A 24,649-nucleotide genomic window follows, 5' to 3' on the forward strand; every position below is an offset into this window, starting at 1 on the left:
CATTTGATCGTCAGATTTTCCTTTCATATGTTGATGTGCTACTTCCCTTCTGGAAAGAGATGCCTTCCTACTTTCACTGCAAGTTTATTTGACAGTATTGAACATTCTATTGGAATATATACGTTATCTTGACGAAACTTTAATATTCTGTAAAGTGAAAAAAACATTTGAAGTGAGTAAAGTAATCTATATTTCATATTCTGTAGGTACATATTTCGTTGAATCAAACAATTTTTATTTATTGCTAGATGAACTGATTCAAGCAACTTTATGGTGCTGTATAAACATTTGAAATTTAGTGGAAGCTTAGAATGCCTTTAATTTCAATAATTTGATTCAACAGATAAATGTACTTCGTGATTACTCAAACTAGTATCTAGTCTTTATTTTGATTTACGATGTAACTACTAGTTTTCAAGATATAAATAGTGAAATTGAGTCAATGGTATAACAAAAGAAATTTATTAGTTAAAACAAAACACCGTGAAGTAGTATCGACCTAGCATCGAAAGATAGAAAATTGAAGGAATTTGATATCAGGCCCAAACATATTTATCAGTATCATGGATTATAGGAAATAGAAGATGTAACTTAAAGCTGCACGAAGGTTATTCATTAAATCCAGTTAGACGACTGAAGATATGCGCTGAGCAGAGATGGATTCAGAAATGAACTTCAGCTTTTGAAATTATATAATAGTTTAAAAGTTGTGGAATGTGCATAGTTAGTTAGATAAGGAGAGATGGATATGAATAAAAATGATGGAAAATTTGGTTATTCACTTTCAATACCTGGGATCATCAATATATGAATAAGGATAATTAAGAAACAGAAGAAATAATCTACATACACATACAAATGTTAAGCACTGAAAAATCTGCATTGACGTTTGTATATAAGAGCGAAAAATGATTAGTATGACTGATAATAGAAAAGTAGAAATGACATAAAACAAAAACTAAAAGATTGAATTTCAAAATACTATATATACATCTCCAAGAAGCTACAATAAAGCAGCTGAAATTAAATACAGCTGAAACACTTGCATGAAACGAAAAAGGATGGATAGGAGGTTCCAATTAGACGGTTTTAAATGAGTGATTTAACAATAGAAAGGGTCTTTATGATCCTTAGAGATTCCTTGCATGGATATGAGCAGGGTCAACCTAATGTGATCCTAGTCAGGATCTGATCTGATCAGGATAATCTGATAAGAAATATTTTTCTTCTCAATAAAGAGATCCTGAGAAGTTCCTTATATGAACATGATTAGGGAAACCTGATTGTAAATTAAATTTTTTTCAAATAGTGTTATACTGTTGCGCTTCTAGCGTGAACCTAGTCAGGTTTGCCCTAATGAGGTTAACCTGATAAGGTCATTATGATGTTTCAAGAAAATTAAGAGAAAATTCTATCCGGTTAAGGCAGAAACACGTTGACTTTCTCATAAGGGGACACATTCCTACGATACAGACATCTATCATTTATCAATCTCTACTTTCAACCCATATTGTTTAAATAGCTAATATGTGTGGAACATCATAAGAGAGTCAATGAGATAAAGTATTCAGACATTACGATTGTCAACGATTTTTGGTATAAACACAGTCTTTGCAACTAGAAGTAATGCTACATTTTCTATTGATGTTAAAGTAATTCGTTAGATAATGTCCATCAACAATTGGGGGATCTTACAGGCCATTCAATTAAACTTTCCCTTTCAATCCAATGCCTGCGAAATCGGTCATAAAGATATTTCCCTACAGTTCTACTGTAATATGAAGGTACTCCGTTTCGTTTAAATAGAAATAATCCTACTATTGTTTTCGATTATATCAGTTTCTGGTCTGATCTGATTATATCCACGTTCAAATTTTGTGGCAAATGAATAGCCCAACAATACCATTCCTACAAATTGCTTCCTATACGTTTTTTAAAACGACGTCGTGGATATGTTTTTCTTGGAAAACTGTAGGATTTTCGTGAGTAATTTGGATCAGTATTTATTCTATCTATCAGTTACTGTAGTCGTCTGCCGGTGTCCACTTCTTTATGTAGTGACAGAAAAAATGACAAATTAGCAAAAGTTAAATGAATGTATTAGAAGTAGTTATGAAAGTGGTAGGAAGGGGGCTCAGAGGTCTATCGGCCTTTTCTTAAAATCTCATTAATACCGCCAGAAAGAGATGTGGACTATTTTCTGTGACCCATTCTGTATTCACAAAATTTCATCTTTCAAAAATCTTCACACATGGTAATTCATCTAAGAGCTATGGCGCAAATTATAATAATATCTATACCATGTATATTTTTATAGTAGCTTTAGGTTAAATTAATTCTATTTGTACATATCTAAGTTATGATTCACTTGATAAATGGCATAACTATTCTGTGACAATAATTGGAAAACACAATATTTTCTAAAAATATCAAGTGAAAAATTCATAGGTTATTTTTGTTATGTTGATAAATACTAATAAATGTGCTGGCACAAGATTATTTAATTGGTTTTTTGTGTCAACAAATCAAAAGCATCAATGAAATTGCGGAAATATTCAACCTAATACTCTGGATCATAGTTTGCATATCATCTATAAACAAGTCTTCTGTCACTTATTCCATATTTTCTGTTGTGTGAAAAAATTTAGTGAATTTAACGAGCTTCCATTACCTTAGTGAATAAAGATAAATAGCTGAAGTCAGACATTCGGAAAAAATACTATTAGAACGGTTCTTTGCATGATATTTTTAAGGAATATTTCCATGAACTTTATAGATCATAACTTGAAATAAAAACAAAGGTATGAAAATATACGAAGTTTTTATAGTTATGCCACAGAACGTTGAGTTCATGAATAACACATTTTATATTATTTTTATTTTATTGCTTCATAAATATATCCCATAAATATATTTTCCTAACATTGGAACTATTCATAAGTGGAATTATTAGTGCGTATTTATTACCGATATACTTAATTTCTGATTTATATCTAGTTATTATAACAGAAGTAAAATACTTTACAATGAGAGATCAGCTTTGGTTAACTTTGGAAAATGATGAGCGATTTCAAAATTTAATATTTTAAACATAACGTCTGCCGTTCTCCAAACGAAAAAATGAGTAATTTTTAGCTAATACCTTCGATAACCCTAATGGTAGATCTATTATATTAGACACATCTCGTCTATAATCAAAATGTATTCTACGTTATCCACGATACGACACGATTTTTACCACAGTTCGCAATTGGGGTTGAGGATTACGCCAGAGAGCGTCTGATGGATAGTATTTAACTGCACGAACCAAACAGCAGCACGAGCTGTTGTTTTCTTTAGTCCAGATTAGAGATTCCAAACGAGAAGTTGCTTCGCCGTTGTGATGAGATGCAATAATGTCGAAACTAGTTAGCGGTTATGCTCCTTTCCTTGCATTTCAGAACCATTAGACGTCGATATCGACAAAAAGGTCGATAAACATGACGTTCTTCGGAAGGGATGTAATTCAATAATTCTCAATATATTAGCTAGTTTTCTCTTTTCAAAAACGGCGGGCATAATTATTTTCAGAAGGGAACGGTATAAATGTTAGTTGATATGAGTGGCAAATAATAAAATACGAAAGTATTGAATTCATACGTTTCATTTATTTTTATTAAAATATTTTGATGAAAACCGAAATTAGTTCGAAATATGAGTAATAACAGTCATTGAAATTGAAAATCAAGACGATTTATCAACAAAAACATATTTAAAAAAGATCTAAGATGTGGGAGATTCGAGAAATAATTTAAGGTATCAATTTATATTCTATTCTAAAAACCTGTTTAGTTTCCGATCCGAAGATAACTTAATTTCTTTTATTTTGTGAAAAATACGAATTACGAAAAATTGTATACTCAACGTGAAAAATTATCTTTCAGAAATATTTGGAGCCCCTCAAAGCTCCTGAGAATGCGAATTTATTGGACGCAAATCTAGTCGACGAAATTTTTTATCAGGTAAGAAACCAAATGTTGTAAAAGTTTGATTTTACATAATGTCTATCAAGATGCACTGAGAAAAGGTTAACTCGTTCAAATCTCTGTCAGTTCGATCTATCTGTTATGTTAAAAAAATTATATAACTAACAACTGTCACCAACATATTATACTTCATAATATAGAATATAAAATCGTTTGTTCACGGCAAATTCTACAGATTGATTAAGCATAAATTTGAAATCTTGTGTCTTAATATGAAGTTCTAATCTTTCCTTCATTGGTACTCGCGTGGGTTTACTAAGTAATTTTCTGCAGCTCTGACAATTGCTTTCACACAGAAGACATTTGGTGATCAGAATCAAAAACTTTTTGCAACAACAATTTTATTCAGGGAAACTATCAATAAACTGGATATTATTCCAACGGAAATAAAATAAACTGGTATCAATTTGTCATCTTATAGTCTCGTTTTCATAAAAAAAACATAACGAGGGCCTTTAAAAAGCGAAGGGAATGCCAAGAAAGAAATGGATAGGAAAAATGCTGGAAATAGATTTAATAAGGGAGATCGGAAAAAAGATGGGAAACTTTACAAGAATTGATGAACATAACAAAATCAATAATTGAAGAGGATTTGGAATCATTATCGGTCAATTAGAAAAAAAGAAGAAGAAAAAAGCATAATAAATGATGTAGATAATCATGTTACAACTAGTAGGAAACAATTTTCAGCATAACTCTATAGAGTAACATAACTTCTACAGAATTATGAAAAAAATAAGTTTTTTTCTATTGATAAAAATGTTATATAATGGTTTCCAGATATAGGCTACTTAATTATGCGAAATGGTTACTGAATAAACCACAGGAGATGACATTTCATTAAGATATTATTTACAGATGAAGCCGGTTTTGTCAAGACGGTATAAACGATTCCCATATCTCGGTCTAGGACGGCACACAACCACTCATGATCTATCTACCACTTCATGTGATATAACAAATACAGGTGAGATGTTCCGTATTCTTCAAGATTTTAAATGTATTTCCATTTCTTTGCAATATGTCAGTACCTGCTCTGACTGCTTTGCACTGATTTTTCACAAACATGGACCGTCGAGACGTATATACTTTAGTTATCAAACTTGTATAGCGTACTGGTCTTCATCAGTTTTTAATCAAAGATGCAACTCAATTAACCCTTCAAAGGTAGAGGTGATGAACCACTATATTACTGTATACGCAAATCAATATTATTAGTTAATATCTTGCAAATCGTCTAGTCTAGAAGAATAATCAGAAAATATTTTTTAAGACGTATTTCTAATACGATCGTAACAAATAAATTATGAAGGTATACCGTTACTGAAAAATTTCCTGATAAAAAAAGTACTGAAAGTTAAAGAGAAAATAAGTACTACAGTAAATTAATATTCATTGTGTCGAAATTAACCTCTATTAAGTTTTTCTTTATTTAAGTTTTATCTATAAACTTGTTTGGATATAAATGGAGGGTTCAAACAAGGGTCGAGAGCTTCATTGCGAGATGAAGGATTCTTCAATCATTCTTCTGTGTAGTAATTTTTTCACGTGATTCAGATTATTTATTTATATTTGATTATTTGATAAACAGTTACACGCGGGGCTTCAATGTGGCCGATTTGAGTTTATATGTCTATAATAGTTAATTTTTCAACATTATCAAATTTCATGTTACACACTGATAGAGAATAGAAACAGATAGATCGAAATATCTATAATAATTTTAGATATTATGGCTAATTCTATACACAATTTTAAACATAGATCGAATATTAATTTAGATACAATAAGAAGCCTACAATTGATGTGATTTCTGAATGATAAAAAATTTGTCTTTGTTATTTTTCAAATATGAATGTGTTTTTTTCTATTTTCATATAGCTTCCAGCTGTGGCAATAAATCAATCTGTTAATCAATAACAATTTATCCAGGTCATTATAATTCAAGCTATGGACGAACGAACATTAGACATAATTTGGTGAAGTGAAATAACACTATGTGCTATCTTGATAATTTTATTTCAAATTCTACAACTGAAAACAACAGATACAAGTCGATCAATCATTTTCTACATAAATGTGTTTTTTTTTCAGATTCCTTTCTTATATAATCATCATCAAATTTTCTTAACTGAACTGAAAGAAAGACTGGAACAATGGGATGTCAAGCAAAAAATTGGCGATGTTTTTTTAGAAATAGTGAGTATTGCTGCTCTACGTGAACTTTTTTTATTTCAAACAAATTTTTATATGGAAAGTGTAATAATTCAGAGCCATAATTTGAGTGATAGGAGATACTCGAAGAAATGAAAATATAGTAATAGTACCTATATGAACTTAATATTAAAGACATGAATTGAGAAGATAGAAAGCAGCGTCACTGAGAATACTAACTAAATGGCCACTTGCAGATTTCAGTGTCTCAAAAGTGATTCCTGTCAATCTGATAACTCTATTAAATCATAAGTCGGCATAAAACAAAGTGACTGTCATAATGACATCGAAAATTTATAAGTAGTTCAGTTAATTTGTCTGAATAAAATTTTTTACGGATTACTTGTTGAAAAAATAAATCTTTATTATTCTGATCGGAGGTATTATACGAGATATTGTATTAAATACGTATAATGATAATCTTAGAACAAATGCGGTAAAATTCTAAAATCGACAACACCTAGATGCCAAAAATAAGGAATGGCTTAATCAGAAATTATTGGAGTTTATTTCAATATTCTCAACGACGCCCAGCTCAGCACAAGTCTAAATTACATCGGAACAAAATATTCTCAAAACGATACAATTCTATAGATTAATACGACTTAACTAAACAAATATTGTAATCGGTCCAAACATTCTACCTAACCGGTATAATTCGAAATAGAATTTTTCAAATGACATTGGTGACCACCCTTGTTAGTTCAAGTTCTATTAGTAGTTGGAAGGAAATAGCGCTCGATATGGTCGAATTATCGTCAAATATTGCTCTTAATTTAAATAAACACATAAACATGTATTTATAAATCAGAATGTGAAAAAAGAAAAGTTATCAAAATAATTTCAAAGTTTCCATTAAATGAGTCCCTGAATTTATGATAGGGAAGTACTGTTCCTGTTAACAGAAATTTGATTAATATGCGTTATTTCATTTCATTTCACAGAAGACCATGTTGGGATTTAAGTAGGAATGAAAAAATAAATAAATGTCGTAAGTTCATTAAAAAATTAAAATTTATATCAAAATGATATTTAACACAGGCATATATGAAGTAATCTTATTTAAAGCTAGAAACTAATTGCGAAATTATTAAGAAGTAATTTTTAAAACCTTTATAAGCATACGATTGATTTCAGTTATGAAACAAAAAGTAAAAACATCATTCGATAAAGACTATAATTGGTCTTCTAAAAAATCTTATTCATAGATTGAAAAATAAATAATAAAAAATTTAACCATTATATATTTTATAGAAAATTCTTCACAAAAATTAATCTAAACTCATTTTCAAAGGAGACCGTCTTTACTTTATTTCGTTTCTGAAATTTTAGCATATCAAAAATTTTGCAAATCATGCCTCCCTAGGCCGAACCTCGCTGGCCTAGGCACAATCCATCACTGGCTTCACTATTCAACACTCAACCATGTTACTCCTACCCTTCTCTCATTTATTATCAGGTTTCCAATTTATTTTTATTTTTTTAATTTCATCTTACCTTATTTATGTATTTATAAATTTTACAATATCAACAATTCGTATTCTTGACTTTTCAAATTCAGTATCTGATATTTTTAAATTCTCTGGAAAGTGTTTTTCTGCCCATATATTTTTATTAAAATTTCTATAACCTTATATATAGTTATACTGAATATTTTATTGATTCTCCAACTGATGAAATATGTAGGTATGCAGTATGTTGCCACATTCAGTATGGATTAAAGTTGATATTCCAACAGTTTTTATGTGACATTTATTGCGGCATTATAGGCATAGTTTCAAAATACTTCAACTTGGATTTGTATAAATCAATGATGCAATTCGAAAACAAGCATCGAAATACAATTTCAGAACCAGATTATACAATTATTTAGAAATGTCCAGATCGAAGCTGTTAAGAAATTGCTTCATATAACTTTATCCATCAATTATTTTGCAATGAAATATAAAAAATTAATAATCAGTTATTTATTTTATAAAATTTTCGAAATATTTCCCAATTTTTTGTTAACAGTGATAAAATAGACTTTCAAACTTTTTTCTGAGAGTTCGAAAATTTCTGTCTGACGCGCTTTACATGCATTGTTATTCTTATGTTATCTACTTTTGATGCCTCTAGGAAGAAATCAAGACGTACTGAACCGGGCAATCGTCATAACCATTCTATAACCCCTTTTCGATCCATCTATTTGCCAGAAAATCTTCCATTTGGCCGGTATCTTACTTAAAAAAATGAAATGTGATGGCACTCCATTTTGTCGAATGTGACTACAATCATGCAAAATCATGTTACTAGTCGCATTAATTTGATTTTCCATTTGTTAATTTCTTAAACCAAATTGAAGTTAGCTTTTCTTCAATTTCTTCAATGCTGTTATGAAAAGTACTAGTTCATAAATTGACTTTCCTAAAAAATCGTGGATTTCATTGAGCAATTTTGTTGCTTTACTGATCAAGTAATGTTCTGTATTAATAGTGCCTAATAATTCTATTTGTGCTGATCTATCCAAAATATGATGATTATTTCTTTTTTGATTAGCAACGATTTCAGTTTCATTGAACTGAGCAACCAGGACATAATAGTTCATAGTGGGCGCTTAAGTATCGTTAAGAACATATGCCTTCTGATAGGCTCATTGTGTCAAAAGGCCAATGTCTCTTTAAAAGCCAATCAGGAACTTGGGCCTGAACCTTTTGACGTTACTAAGCAAGCTATGAGGTTTGCCCAAATGTTTGACTCGCGCCCGTGTTAAAGCAGTTTCTTCCTCCTTCAAATTTCACGCCTATCGGAGTGGAATAGTTGTTTGGTAAGAACCTGCCCTGTAAGCACACCATTGAGAGACTATTGGCTACATCAAGAATGAATTTTGGGCCCATAGATATATTTGCCGAGCCGAGCCTGGGAAATTGTTTTCTACGTTATAATATTGAAATCTTGATTAGATGTATTACATTTTTTCAAGTAGTAATATTCAATAGTTTATAATGCTTTTATTGAATATTTTATAATTTTTTTTTAAATTGCACCTTAATTTGATACGAATTTAGTTTCATACATTGTTTATTATCCATTAAAATAATATCAATGTGTTTTTGACACCTTAAACTTTCCGTTCAAATTTTTTATGTATCCGTCTCCACTAGAATTTTCTATTTATTTATCCTGAGTTTAAGGTAGTTCAATAAATAATGAAAAAGAGTTTGATAAGGAAAATATCCCATTAAATTAAGTATATAATACCAGACACATCATAAAATACAGAAGAATGAACTGAGTATAAATTCCAGTCTTTTTGGAAAGATTCTGTTATGTTATGTTGTATTTGAATTGTTGAAATATTGTTGTGCTTGATACTTCTCAAATTATATGCTCTGAAAAACAATTCACAGATTTTCATTAATTTATACATATAATCCCTTAAATAACAAAATCCTACAAACTGACTATGCAGAACAGTGCATACCTCATTTGCGTAATTATAATGGCATGTGCGTTTTCATAATTCTGCTTCTATCTTTAGTCTAGTCAGGTATTAGGTTTCTGAAGGGTGTTTCATCACACGCCTACAAAGTCTTTATTTAGAAACCACTTTATACAACCCAAACAATGTCATAATATGAATCTAATTTTGTTTCTAATTAATCATTCATTGGAAAAGTACTTTTATGCATTACCAGAAATATGTCAGCTTTCCTCAGTTACATTAGAAATAATTTGGAATTAGAGAATTCTGTAGTCCTATTATTTTTAGCCTTTCTCAAAATAGTATAATGGATTTTTAAATATTTTTAAACATTCTCTGAGAAGAATTTTATTATGTTTGAAGCCTTAAGTTCTGGGATAAAGGGAAATCGGATTCTTATGTTCTTTAATCTTTTGTCCTCGGATGTAATACACTGAAGAACGTTTCGTTTGCAATTTTTTATCATATCATATATTCTCTTCGACATTTTTAAGTTTTCTACATTATTTTCGCTGCCACTCAGTCATTGAAAATACTTCATCACGTTAGTACATAATATAATATTTGTTCAGTGTCTCTGACAAGACGAAAGTAATAACTTATTCACAAAAGAAAAGAAGTTATGATTCTTTATTAGTATAATTGATTGGTATATTCTTAAATATGCCGATTTCAGAAATTTTGCAGCAAATTCAAAACATTTCATACAGTTATATAAGAGCCATTCCAAAACAATAAAATCGATGAAAAAATGTATCACATGAACTGCCATATGCTTATCGAACAGGCGGATAAAAATATATCGCAAACGGCTATAGTTAACGTCGAGTTCGCAATTAAACTATGATTTTTCATTAATTATGAATACAACTGTTTAATTTGTTGTTTTCCGGTGGGAACAAGTTTTCTGAATAATCACAACCACGATGTAGATCAAGTAAGGTTTAGTTATTTTTCAACCGAAATTAACGTTCATTATAGAAGATAAAGCGCGGATCATATCTAAGACTTCCGTCGAGCTATCCAGGGAAATAAATTATTCAAGTTCGTTCCAAAAGAAAAATGGACTAATTTGAGATTTTGAAATGAGCATATGTGAATTTCTTCATCATGTATCTATTTTCAAACAAAAGAATCATGGACAGGAATGATATTAATGATATCAAAAATCCTAACATTGTTGTTACATAATCATAATCAAGCATTTAATCCATGGCATGTTGAAACGGCCTAATTAGATATTGACATAATTCGGACGATGTCTGACTGTTATTGCCACGAACATTCAACTTTTACTTTCAACAAATTTTGATACCGTCAAAAATAAATGTAATTTTCTCTACAGCGGAAAACATATTTGAGGAACTTCTACGGCGGAAAAAACTGTATACTTGAGATTTTTATTTTGAGTTAAAATTAATAGTGGAAAAGTTTTTTATACGATACTAAGTTAACTAGACACAGTACGATGCAATAATAGACAATTACCCTAAAATAATAGCTAGATGACATCCACCTTACGAATATTGGAATTGATAACCAAATACCTGAATTACTACCAAACATTCGAAAAATATAATAGACCTATCAAAGTACTAGCGGCAGTAGCTTGATTCGATATAACTACTATACTAAAGCAATTAGCATTTCTACAAAAAGCAAAGTTAATAAAACTGTATTAAAAATTACAGAAAATTTATGTTCTCAAAACTTTATTATGACATTTTCATTTTCTACAATACAAAATCTATTATGTTTTTTTAGTTTTCTAAACCTGTCCTCATAGATAGTTATACCAACTACGTTAATAACTGGAAGAGAGCCAGAGAAACACTGAAGAACGCTCAGCAATCAAAACCAGCATTTAGTAGATTTTTAGAGGTATGTTCATTTAGGTATGGTAGGATGTTTCATTTAAATGCAAAGCCGGAACACTGTTTATGAATAACATGCTTCATTTTAGAAGGAAATATTTACAATTCAATGTGTTCAAGCTATATTAATTTGATATTAATTTGGAAAATGATTTCAGTAACCAAAGTATTTGAAATAGGTGCGAACCAGGACTTACAGGGTTGATTTATTATGTTTGTTATTAGAAACGAGTACGATGCACATATGAATGATACTAAAGCAAATCTATCCCAATAATTTTTACAATTGTGCCAAATGTGTTGTTCCGTATTTTCTAGGCGTTTTTATAGAACATACACAATCGATCAATATGTACAATGAGACATCACATTTTTCTTTATATTTTGCTTGATAGTATTTTTGATCTTGATACAATGGGAAAAAAGGCGGTTTCACCAGTATACCTAATTCAGATTCAGGGCACTGTTTAGATTAGATTCACCTCTCCTTTGTATCAAAATGACGGTTAGCTGAGGAAACTGGACCCGGTACACAGGATGTATTGCTAATCAACTATGTGGAACAGAAAACAACAGTAATTATTACTATACCTTTTTCGATCGATTCAAAGAGAATATAATAACGGTCCCGAATGTAGAAGAAAAAAATTGTTTTTGTTCTGTATAAGAATTCAATAGAATAGTCAAATTGTATTCCATTAACTTCTTATCGCTTCCACAACTACCATATTCTCCAAATCTCGTCCCAACGACTACTAACTGTTACTAAACCGAATAAAAATATTTTAAAGAAACAAATATCAGTGAAATGAAGAAGATGGAAAAACGTTGGATTTGATTGTATTACTCTCAAATGAAACCATATTCATGAATAAAAAACTATTTTTTGTTTAATAATCTTGGGACTTATTAATCGATGTGTTGTATTAATTTGTCAAATTGTAATAGGAATAATTTTGAGAGAAGGCATTTTATGTTTGTTAATTTTTTCAAGTCAAGTTTCGCGTTATAGTAATTATATTAATTTATTCTTAAATATATACAAAATTTCATCGTCCTGCAACATTTGGTTGTGGATAAAAGGCTTAATGTGATAATCCTTATTGCTTCAACCACTAGAATGTTGCAAATATGTCGTCTAAAAGTGTTTAAAATACCATTTGATGAAAAATTTATGGTTTCAGATGCCGAATATAGTATTTTATTTTACAGGTTACGGCGAGGCAGCACACCGGTAAATTAGCTCTAGATTCTCTTTTGATAAAACCTATACAGAAATTTCCAAAATATGAACTATTATTACAAAGACTTATTAAGCACACGGATGAAAATCATCCAGATCACAATCTTCTTCTAGCAGCACAACGCCAGGTTCATGAACAGTTGCTAAAAATTAATTGTACTGAAAAGGAAGCATTAGAACTAGAACAGCTGAGGGAAATAGAAGGACTTATAGATGGTTTAATAGAGTTAGCAACTCCTGAACGGCAGTACCTTAGACATGATTCAGTTACTATGTCTCATGGTGCGGGACCTAGGAAAGAACGAGCCTTATTTCTTTTTAGCGACCTACTTTTAGTAACAGGGATCAAAAGAAGAAGTGGGACGATACGAAGACCTACTACTGGTCAGGGTAGTGTTACAAGTACACTAGAAGCAAACAAGTACAAATTACTGATGAAAGTACCTTTAGAAGATATAGAAATTATAAGATCCAAAGATGATAATTTAAGACAAATTATGATAGAAGTTGATAACTTAACTGAAGACATATCGATATTGAATCAAATAAATGAATTAACCTGGTCTTTACATTATAATCACACACATCTGGATGAAGTAGTCAAAGAAATGTTAGCCTCGTTAAACAAACAATTGAATGAACAACAAAATTCCGATTCACAATTATCACGTTTGGATCTCACCATATCGACACCGTAAGTATATATGACACACTTACCTAATTTTGCCGAAACTTATTTTTTAAACAAAAATTTTATGTCAAAAAGTGCTATATACATTTTCTTTCTAACTTTCTTAGACGAAGTGTTAGATATTTTAATGTGTGTAGTGATTGGAAGGTTTTAGACTTTGAGCCAAAAATTATTAACAAAAGTTGAATCATTCTTCTTGGAATATTTGGCATTTGTTTCTTCATATTTTACTGATCTTAAAACCTCATCCACAATACCCTTTTGAATAAATATAATTCAATGTAATTCACTACGAGAAGCTATACAGATTTTCTAAAGTTAATATTGAGTGGTTAGCAGAATATTTTCTGGAACATAGGGGAAGGACCAGAGAAAAAGCCTAAGGTAACAAACTGAAATATTTTTTTGCCTCTTAAGCTATTCAGGCTTACGTAACCTGGTATGATTTCTTGCATGAGCTCAATGTAAAACTTTTTCAATTCCTGACAATTACGAATATCTGATACTCGGGTCTCTGTTCTACTTTAAACTGATATTTTTAAGCATAAACTTATAAGCATGAGCCAAACCTCATTCAAATTTTTTCCATATATGAAAATATGAAATTTTTAAAGTTAGAACTCATTTTTAATTTGATCATTAAGTCATCTGCAATTGACATGATAACATGAGATATTCCCATAATAATTTTTTGAGTTAGTTAATCATAGCACTTGGATAGTATCAGTCTACATAATTTTCAAAAATTTATTATAAAAAAAGACGTTGTAATCAATGAATTTTAGAAATGGCCCCGAAAACGTATCGATAGTATTTTCAAAGTCAGAAAAAAGGACATCTTGGGAGGAATCTTTGAACGAAGCTAAGTTAAAATTAGGTGAGTAATTATGAGCTATAATTAAGTTTTCTGTATTTTTTAAAACCACCCCTGACCAGATTTTTGAAACTAAAAAAATGAAGAAGAGTTGTAGTAGATTTGTAAGCATTTATTGAAAATTTTTTTGGATCTTATTCCAGCTTTTTAAAACAAATGGTAACGGAACTTTTGAAAACCTTTGATATTCGTTTACTTTAAAATATACATGCTGCATTGCAGTTTTCAATATAACGAACGAAATAAAGTATCCTGGTCATTAGTCGAGATTTCCCTTGGTAAAATCAATTTCTGACGAAATTATCACATGAGTGGTTTTATTCGAAGTAAGACTTGTGATTCCAAATAAAACGAAGTATTGTGATTGTCACCTGGCAATTTTTACAAGTTTGCTGTAATATTCCATCACCACTATATGCTGCTCCACCAAGTTTGTTTCCGAAGAAACAACCCAACGCTACTAAATTTCACGATTTCCTTTCATAATAACCTTGGGTTATTATGGGAATTATTATAATTAAAATCCATATTAAAATCAAATCCATATGAAAAATGTGGTTGTTGTTATTTTTAGCTACTACAAGTGATAGACGACCTTGCCCTGAACTTCTGGCTACTGTGCCCATTAGAAAAACACGAGCAGGCTTACAGTTCACCTGTGCTGCCCCTACGTTAAGTGATAATAGCAAAGATGTATGGGTATGTAATAGTGATGGACATGTAGGACAAGTATGTGTTCTTAGTTTAATGCAAGAGCCGAATGTTATTTCATGTAATGGAGTATGTAATGCAAGAATATTATGTATAGCTTCGGTCCCTGGTGTTAATAACGGGTGAGTATTTGCTGCATAAATAGTTAAACCAATACTTACTAAACTTATTCAATACATCGTAATAAAATCCTCATCATGAAAGGCACTACATCAAACCAAGCAATTTTTGTTAAAACTGACTAGTTGTTATAATTTTGTTTCTGAGATATTCGTTATTTATTGAGGCAAAATGGGTAATCTATTATCATATTGTTGAAGATAACGTTATTACTAAGGAAATATCTTCATTCAATGTATTTCGTTATTTGCAGATCTTCACCAAATCATAACAATAAAGTTGGAGAAGAACCCGAAGAACATAAAACGATGCATTTCGATAGCAGCTCATCTAGTGATGAAGACGAAAACTGTGATAGTGAAATAAACGAAGAACCCCAAAAGTTATTAGATACAGAAACATGTAGTATAGAAAATGAAGAAACAGATGTTCAGCAGTCTACCATGTGGTTAGGAACTGAAGACGGGTGTATACATGTATACAATTGTAGTGATAATATTAGAATTAAAAAAAATAAAATTAAAATACAACTAGGGGCTTCAATTCTAAGCATAATGTAAGTAAGTCACAGGTATTTTGTTGTTAGTTTTCAATTCTGTTATATATTTCTATTACGTATCACGTTTCTTTTCAAAAAGTTCTACGTCATAGCATCACTGTTATTATTTCTGTTTATATTTTATAGATATTCCCACCCTAGGCTCTTCTATTGATTTAATAATGTACTATTATAATTAGTAGTTCACAGTAATATTACTACTCTCAATAACAAAAATTTAAACTTGATGTTATCGTAACATATCCAAAAACCAAATTTCATCAAAATGATATGCACTTCATACTTCTTGATGCACTGCCATTTTTTTCAAGCTTCGTATTAGAAATATATGTGATACACTTGTCTGTTGGTGATGTTTAGATACGTTGTATGGTATATTGGCATTAACTTCTTCTATAAATAGAAAGTGCTTCTTTTTGTACAATCTTGTTTATTCATACTTATCGATATCCATTTACACAATCTGAACGAAAAATACGTTATATAAAAATAAGTTATTAAAAATTATACGAAGCTTGTCAAAAAATATGGACTTCGTTCTCTACAAAAACTCTAGTCTATCAATTTTATTTATTTTACTTGTTACAGATATCTGGATAACAGAGTTTATGTATCATTAGCAAATGGAGATATCATTGTTTATGATAGAGATACTGGTAGGTGTATACATTGATTTTCCTTATTTACTTTTTTGTTTTATTTTTCAAATACACATAATTGATAATAAACTGATTGAATCTTCTGTCGAAAGAGATAGGGACAATAGGTTTTTTTGCCAACTTAATAAAATAACAATACCGATGATCTTGATATTTAAGTTGAAGTGAAACATAAAATATGTAATGCAGTGGTTATTTGAGAATATACATCATTTTGTATTGAAATACTCAGTATACTGAAGCTTGTCGTATATTTGGAACTCTCTTAATAGAGAAAATCCTAAAAGCTGAGTTCTCGTTAGAATACCACAAAACTCAAACTTGTAGCATATTTGGTGCAATAAATTGTTGTGAACCCTTTGGAGGTCACAAAACTTACAATATTCTGTACGAGCTTCTTTTTCACTTATTTTTTTATTTTATGAATTATGGAAAAATTATCAATATTCTATGTAATTCTATCATCGTAATTGATTATATAAAAATTCGATTGGTAACATTCTTCTATGAAAAACAGTTTGACTTTAAGATAACGTTAATTAAGTCACAAATTATGCTGTAACCGACTATATATAAAACCCTCTCCCGCGAATCAAAAATGCAATTACAAACGTTAATATATCCTACATATATACTTTTGGAATATAAATCCAGTCGTGTGTAATTCTATTTTTAACTCTTTGTATTGTACTCCAAAATATATGAACTTATAAAAATATATAGCAGTGAGGTCATCTGCTGTTTTATTAGAATATGAAAAATACAAATTGAATTCAAAGTTTATTGCCTTTGACTGCTTAGTGTAATTACAAGCATTTGAAAATCTATAATGGTGACACTGGATAAAATGGTTGGACACATTAATAATAAACCCCATAATATAAAATTTTTTAATAGCTATTTTAAATGTCATTTTAGTTAGGATATTGTTAATAATTATGTATTATTATTGAATGAAAGTATCTCTTTAAGATTTTTGACGGATATGTAGTACAGCAAACGTCAGAATTAACTCATCAAATTTTCTATTGAAGTGACACGTTATTATTATGAACTAAACTGTCGCATCTTCTGTATCCATTACCTTATTACCAATAATAGATCTACTATTAAACTATTATACAAGAACAACATAGAAACTGTTTTCTTATGATTCGCCTGTAGCTGTAATTCATTTTTGATGTTCTTTTAGCTGGAATTTGGAATACCACAAGCTCAACGACGTGTACAGTCGGCTCCTTAAGCGCACCGATCACTAAAATGGTACCCAGCAATGGAAAATTGTGGTGTGGTTGTGGAAGCAGTATCAAAATATTTGACGTCCAGTCTTTGACAGTAGAAAATAGTTTTACAGTTAACAATGACAATAACAAGTCAATTACGTCTATAGTTCTTAACGGATATGGGGTGTGGTTATCCCTGCAAAATTCGGCTATACTCAAATGTTACCATGTGGTGACATTTGAACTGTTGTGTGAAATTAATGTAGCTCCATCTGTAACTAAAATGCTAACAAGTAAGTATTTTCATTAATATGGAAAAATCTTTTATTTTCGCATTAATTTTGTTCCTTTATAATAATTGGTATGTAGTGTATTTCATTTTGTTCCTAATTTTATTTTATTTGCCGATTCGAAAAATCTATCTGTAACAAACAATATTAAGGCTAGATATTTTTAAGATCCCTGTATTTTGTGCGTTTAAAACAATTTTTTTGTTTCATAAATTGAGAACTATATATGAAAACTAAGATATCGTTACTGATTTCGATGTTTCAGGTTGCGATGATATCATTAGACAGCACAAAGCGGCCTGTTTGAGGGTGACAGCTTTAGTCACCTGTAAAGACTTACTATGGATTGGAACCTCAGCTGGCGTTTTACTGACTATGCCCCTTCCACATATATCATCCGCAATTACAAAACTTACTTCCGTGCCTACTGTTACCGGTGTACCACACGGGCACACAGGTCACGTGAGATTTTTAACCTCCGTCGAAATGGTAATCAGCGAATCATCTCATAGAAATTCCTATAAAACCAAACAAGATTCCAGATGTAACACAAAGCTATTGGTTATCTCTGGCGGTGATGGATATGAAGATTTTAGGACGTCGAATATATCCGAAGTAGCTGGCAGAGAAGATTCTACGAATCATTTGCTGTTATGGAATATTTGAAGTTATATATGGAGAACAATAACATGTAATTTGGCATATCGATACATAGAGTTTTGTACAGGATATTTCTATCAAATAATAGGATTTTTCTTAAATTGAATTCCTACATAAAAATGTGTTTTTTAGAAACATGAAAATCTGAATAAAAAAATGTTCATTAAAGTGATAGACCAAACTTTATATGTACTTTAAAACATTTATTGATGATTAAAATTAAAATAACAAGTTTCCACATCATTTTGCGGTATATTCTAGTATAGATGGAACAATCAATTATTTCTCCATAGGTCAGTTTTATGAGATTTGTGAAGGAGTAGTATTCGTTAATGTGGTCATAATTTATTGAAAATAATTAAAATTTCCATAAATAAGCAATGGAAATGAATTGGGAATGTGCATTCCCAATATTGACATCTGTGAAAAAGTAATGCTGATAATTCGAATATTATACATGCTCATTATAAACATTGTTAAAGTTAATATCTAACCTATATCGATTAGCACTTTTTTCCAAGTAAATATAACAATTGAATTCAGTCTTGATGCTCAATGACATTTCAACTAAGCCCAACGAAGAGGTTGTCTCCAAAGCCTGATCATACTATTTTGTAGTAAAAAAGTATCCTTCGAAAATAGTGATAGCACTAATTACAAATCATAATTTTTATGATAAGTTCATCTTAATTTTTTTCCAATATAATACGTTTTAAAAATAAAATGGAATACTTCTTTTTATACATTCAGACAAATTACCACTGACTTCAATATATTGGTTGCTTGAATATCATCAACCATTTCAATATCGATTGTGTAATTTCCGAAATTAATTTTTATAAATATAATATCTTTATCAGTCTTTACCTAACTTACTTCTTGAACACGACCAAGTTTTCTGTTTATTGTGGTTGGTTCATAATATGTATGCATAGTATGCATGCGTATACACAACCAATAAAAACAATACGATCGATTTTGATGTTTATATATTGAAGAAAATATATAGATAAAAATATTTCCAAAAACGTGAAATGGAAGTAGAACTCCCGATCAAGTTGAATTTGGACGATTGTGAAATTATTACTTTCAGTGCATTCTTCCTTTCGAATTATTTCAAATACTCTTTGCACAGCTTCGAGAAATACTAGGAATCGTCATCATATTAATAGACAATTTTTTATGCCGATTAGGCGCTGGGCAGAACGTACTACATTTTCCTATAAATTTTATAACCTTCTTTCTTCAAAATCCCTTCAATTTTTACCAGATCTCCAGTCGTCTTACGTCCAGAACATGTCCAAACCATAACCGAGTCTCCACCGGGCTTTACAGCTTTTTTTGACCTGCGCACATACACACTTCTCTTAGACCCAAAAACCTGAAACTTTGACTCATCAATCTCTCACTCTTCATGCTTCCAATTTTTATGTTCTTTTGGCCACTGCAACCTCTTAATTTTATTTTGGTGTCTTAAAAGACTTTTCTGCACTGCCACCTTTTCAAAAAGGCCAGCTTCTCTCTATCTCCTTGTCAATTTAAAAGTTTCAAGTACAGATTCCTCGATTCATTGATCTAAGCTGCTATCTCTATACCCGTGAGTTGTCGAGCACGTTTACTGATCAATATACGTTTGTGTCCAGCAGTTGTGGTTTCTTAAGGCCGCCATGAACGTTTTCTATAGCCAAAGCTCCTCATGGATACATATTTTTTCACGTTGTAGTCCACGGTACGTCGAGGTATTTTTAATTCGGCCTTGAAGTTAAGTTGAGAACAAACAAAAACATTCAAGACGTAATACAATCAGTCTTATAGATCAAAAATTCAATCTATTGTGATTTATTGTTAGTAGATAAGGTAAATTTTATGCATTTAGAGGTACTAATCACAAAAAAATTACTATTTCATTTGAAGTAAACGCTTTCTATTTACTGGAGGATAATTGAGTTCTATAGATCAACTTATCATATTTAAGTTGGAGTTTTTTGAACCGTTGGTGATATTCAAGCTGAACACACTGTGTACACTACCACTATACCAACACTCACAATTACTACATCGTTTGACGAGCAATTCGATAATCAAGTTATGTCTTCAGAAACTGAAGGCAAACTAAAACCTCACTCACCCGATTTTATACAAAAATTTTCTACCGATGAATCTTTTCCCGCGAAAAATAATTCGAGTGGGAAAACCTCCTTCACATTTATTCCTTAACTACTAAACTATAGAGTGGGCTCTAAGGAATAGATACTTCGTCCTTATTTAAGCTTTTCATACATTTAACAATTCCAATGCTTCCAAATGTATCCAACAATTTATTATTGGATACATTTTTCAACAATTTTACGTTATTTATATTTATTTCATGATCGGCAATACTCGATTTTTCGGTCCGTCCATATTTTATCTGAGCTATGTTCCCTTTGAACCGAACCTTAACGGTTTTCTTAATCTACCCGAAATACTTCTCGTGACAATCACTACAGATAATTTTATATATACCACTCTTCTTCAAATGTATTTTATCCTAAGATTACCAAATAATTCTTTCGATTTTATTATATGATCGTTATCATTGTATTGAAATTATGAAATGTAAGAACAGTTTAAATGAGGACAAAGGGCCTATTCCTACTCCATAATTTAGAAGTTAAGTAATAAATATGAGGATTTCCACCAAGGAAGTTTTCCCGCTCGAAATATTTTTCCCAGGAGAAGGTTCATTGTTAGAAATTTTTATTATAAAATAGGTGAATCAAGTTAATTGGTTTTAATTTTTCTTCTGAAGACGATAAAGTGGTTATCAAAACGTAATAGTTTTTGAGATTTTGGATCAATTTCGATTTTCATCGTAATACTACTCATAATACGCATTCCTCTCAAATCAATGACTTATTCCATCTTAGAATTTTACTCTGACAACACAACTTTGAACATTGCGTCAACTTGTTGAATTATCAAATTTGATATTATCAAAATAAAAGAGACAATTGCTTCTTTATTGGGTTCTGCTTATATAATGCATTTAAAGTTTGCAGTCTTCCAGATATATATTGAAATAACATTTGCTATAAATATTGTGCAATATTTTTTAACGATGTAGTTATTCAAAAAATGAATTATATATAACATGGAACTATTTTCAATGGTGATTCATGTTTTGTATTAAATTGGTGGCGAAATATGAAGTTTATATTTTTGAAACATATCTTGTGAATGTATAGGAATGTAGTGTCTAATGTAAATGATGAATTCAAATGTCTAGAACCAATAATATCGATGTGCTTTAATAACTGTTTTTTTAATATTGGAAGCTATGTTAATTCCGAGAGGTTGAATTTTTATTTAAATAGAAAAATCCTGTATGTTCGCGTGATACTTGCATTTTTGTAAAATGTGTGATAGTATTTATAGGATTTGTAAATGCATTGAGGTGGAAGTGCTAGATTCTTTTTTCTGTCTTACATACTTCATTGTTCCTAAGAAATTATTTGTTAGGTTCAACACATTAATAATTGATGATATATGGGATTTTCTTTAAAACATTAACTGCTATCCGTAAGTAATAATGAGTAAAAAAATTATAACGCTTTAAATAGTACAAGAGTACCTAATCGAAACTATATTATTGATTTTCTAAAATTTCTATCTAAATTCATATTTTGAATTGAACTTCACAGATTTGTTGATATGCAGCTTAAAATTGTGGTTCTCTCAAATTTATCACTTTTTCACAGTGAAATACTCTCCTAAATTTCCCTAATTCAATTATTTCTGAAAATTATATATTCAAGGCAAAGTAATGGACAGTGGCTGACATTTTGTTACAAGAAATGAAGTTTGGCATTAATAAAATGGACATGCTTTGTAAAATTCTGGTAAAAGTGTGCAGATATTTATTTTAAGTACATACACTTCCAAACAATGGTATTTTTTGTCTTAGTGTATCAACCAGATTAGACAAATAATTTAATAAGCACAGGTTAATAGAATAATTTCTGATTGTCAGTTGCATTGTTGTGATGATTATTATAATTTATAAAATGCGGCAAATTTACACAATATAGGAGGGCACTAAGGAAACTATCCTCCGGCCGTTTTAACGATGGATGCTGTTTGTAATAAGTGCTTATCAAAGAAATCGATGGAAAAATCGGCAGGTCCGTAATTTTATAATCGCTCAACATTCAGAATACTTTCCAAACTGTTTTGTGTGAGACAGTCTTAGGGAAATAGACAACCGGAAGTTCTATCCCATTACTAACCATTACTTGAAATGCTCAAGAAACCTTACTTACCGAATTCATGACATTTGAAACAACAATAAATTCCAAATATTTACTGTAGCAAATAATTCAAAACAAATGTCGCGGCCTAATGTAGTTTAAGTATGTGATTTTTCACAATAACACGCACCATCACACTGCTATTACAGCAGTAGAGGTTTCATGCAATTTCAAATATTTCATTATCTTTCCTCCAACACTTTTGAATATCATCTGTTCAATGTGATGAAGAAGTGTCTCGGAGATGATGTGAAACTTCAAAAACACTGTGACACAGTTCAGTTTTTCAGAAAATGGAATTGGTAATTTAGTAAAATAAGTGAATGCATGACGGAAACTATGTTAAAACGTGGAGCGGTTACAATGAATCACTAATGGTATATTAGGAACGCAACCCATATTGATAATACATTTTCGTAAATTAAGTACCTTCGATTTAATTCACGTAATGGTATTTTTGGATCTCTTTGAACATTTTCGATAAACAATTTGTTGTAATCTCAACCAGTACCTGAAGGTTGTTAGTTTTTCATAAATATAAAAGCGTTTGATCTTCCAAAGCACTTTTGAGCTTCGCAGGTATCACATGGGTCTATGATCTTTAAGGCATATAAGTGTAATTTACTAAAAAAATAATATCAACAAATTTGCGGCATGTTATATGTAGTTTCAATGTCGACAAAAAATTGTTTAATTCAAAAGCTCATATTCATAGAATATACTGAATTCTCTCAAAATGAATATATTTCTTTATTTCAAAAATTATTTGTTTACATTGTTATGAAAGATTACATACGGATTAGCTCACATGTTCAGTGCCGGATTAAGCCGGGCTTGGGGGGGCTACAGCCCCGGGCCCCAGGTCCAAGAGGGCCCTATCATTTGGAAATCATTCTGTATTTTTTGATGTGTTGATACCACACATCTAACGTATTGATATTATTTTGTGAATTTTTCCCGGTTTCCGAATTACTTAAGGGGGCCCCGTCATTATTTTAGCCCCGGGCCTTATAAATCTTAATCCGGCCCTGCACATGTTCATTATACCTTTGTTAAATTGATGATATACAAATTTTCTATTCAAATATATACCGAATATTTGTACCATTCTGTTCTAATACATCGAGAATGTCGAAAAAAAAAATGTTTTATATGAATTTTTTAATGCAATTATAAATAATGTACATTTGAAAACTTTTATTTTGTAATGAAATTCGTAATATTGCTCAAAATCCCAATTAATCAATATATATCAGTCGTTTTCCTATATAAAAATCGTTACAAAATATATTTATTTATTCATTCGTCTACTTATTTTTTTCTCTCAAAAAACTGAATTAATATATTTTCCATCAATATGTTAGAGTATACATAAGTACTATTCCTGGGACAAGAAATCTCTATTCATCAATCTTAATTCTTGGAATAGTTATAATGTTTACCAAGGAGTCACTCACTAAATCGAATATCATCTGAATAGTGGTAGTTGCTTCTATACCAAAAAAAGGTAAATCAATTCTCTGTATTGGTGTGTACCTTGATACTGCCGTATAATATTAGAAATATTTTGGATGATTATACAAAACTAATGCCAGAAAAACGACAAAAATTTATTTTTAAACTATGAGAAACTTTACCCTTTGTGTATGAAAATCGAACTGTAGTATGGGTTAGGATTATCTAAAAAGGTCGTTAGTAAGTAATCGCCGAAGCCTTTGAAAAATATTCAGCTAGAGTTGCATCAAAGACATTCT

The 24,649-nt window shown here is 30.4% G+C and overlaps 1 protein-coding gene across 1 annotated transcript in view; it reads left to right on the forward strand.

The window, feature by feature from the left end:
• LOC130895272 (rho guanine nucleotide exchange factor 17) overlaps positions 1-24,199 on the forward strand; it is a 60,254-nt gene extending 36,055 nt beyond the window's left edge. The window contains exons 4-13 of the mRNA XM_057802498.1: positions 3,924-4,001; positions 6,120-6,224; positions 11,467-11,583; positions 12,789-13,513; positions 14,296-14,387; positions 14,959-15,217; positions 15,469-15,771; positions 16,363-16,430; positions 17,626-17,949; positions 18,212-24,199. Coding sequence (XP_057658481.1) covers positions 3,924-4,001; positions 6,120-6,224; positions 11,467-11,583; positions 12,789-13,513; positions 14,296-14,387; positions 14,959-15,217; positions 15,469-15,771; positions 16,363-16,430; positions 17,626-17,949; positions 18,212-18,612 — 2,472 coding nt within the window. The 3' untranslated portion in view covers positions 18,613-24,199. The remainder of the gene's footprint in view (positions 1-3,923; positions 4,002-6,119; positions 6,225-11,466; positions 11,584-12,788; positions 13,514-14,295; positions 14,388-14,958; positions 15,218-15,468; positions 15,772-16,362; positions 16,431-17,625; positions 17,950-18,211) is intronic.
• The last annotated feature ends 450 nt before the right edge of the window (positions 24,200-24,649 follow it).

The sequence above is a fragment of the Diorhabda carinulata genome, chromosome 1, assembly GCF_026250575.1.
Source record: "Diorhabda carinulata isolate Delta chromosome 1, icDioCari1.1, whole genome shotgun sequence".
NCBI lineage: Eukaryota > Metazoa > Arthropoda > Insecta > Coleoptera > Chrysomelidae > Diorhabda > Diorhabda carinulata.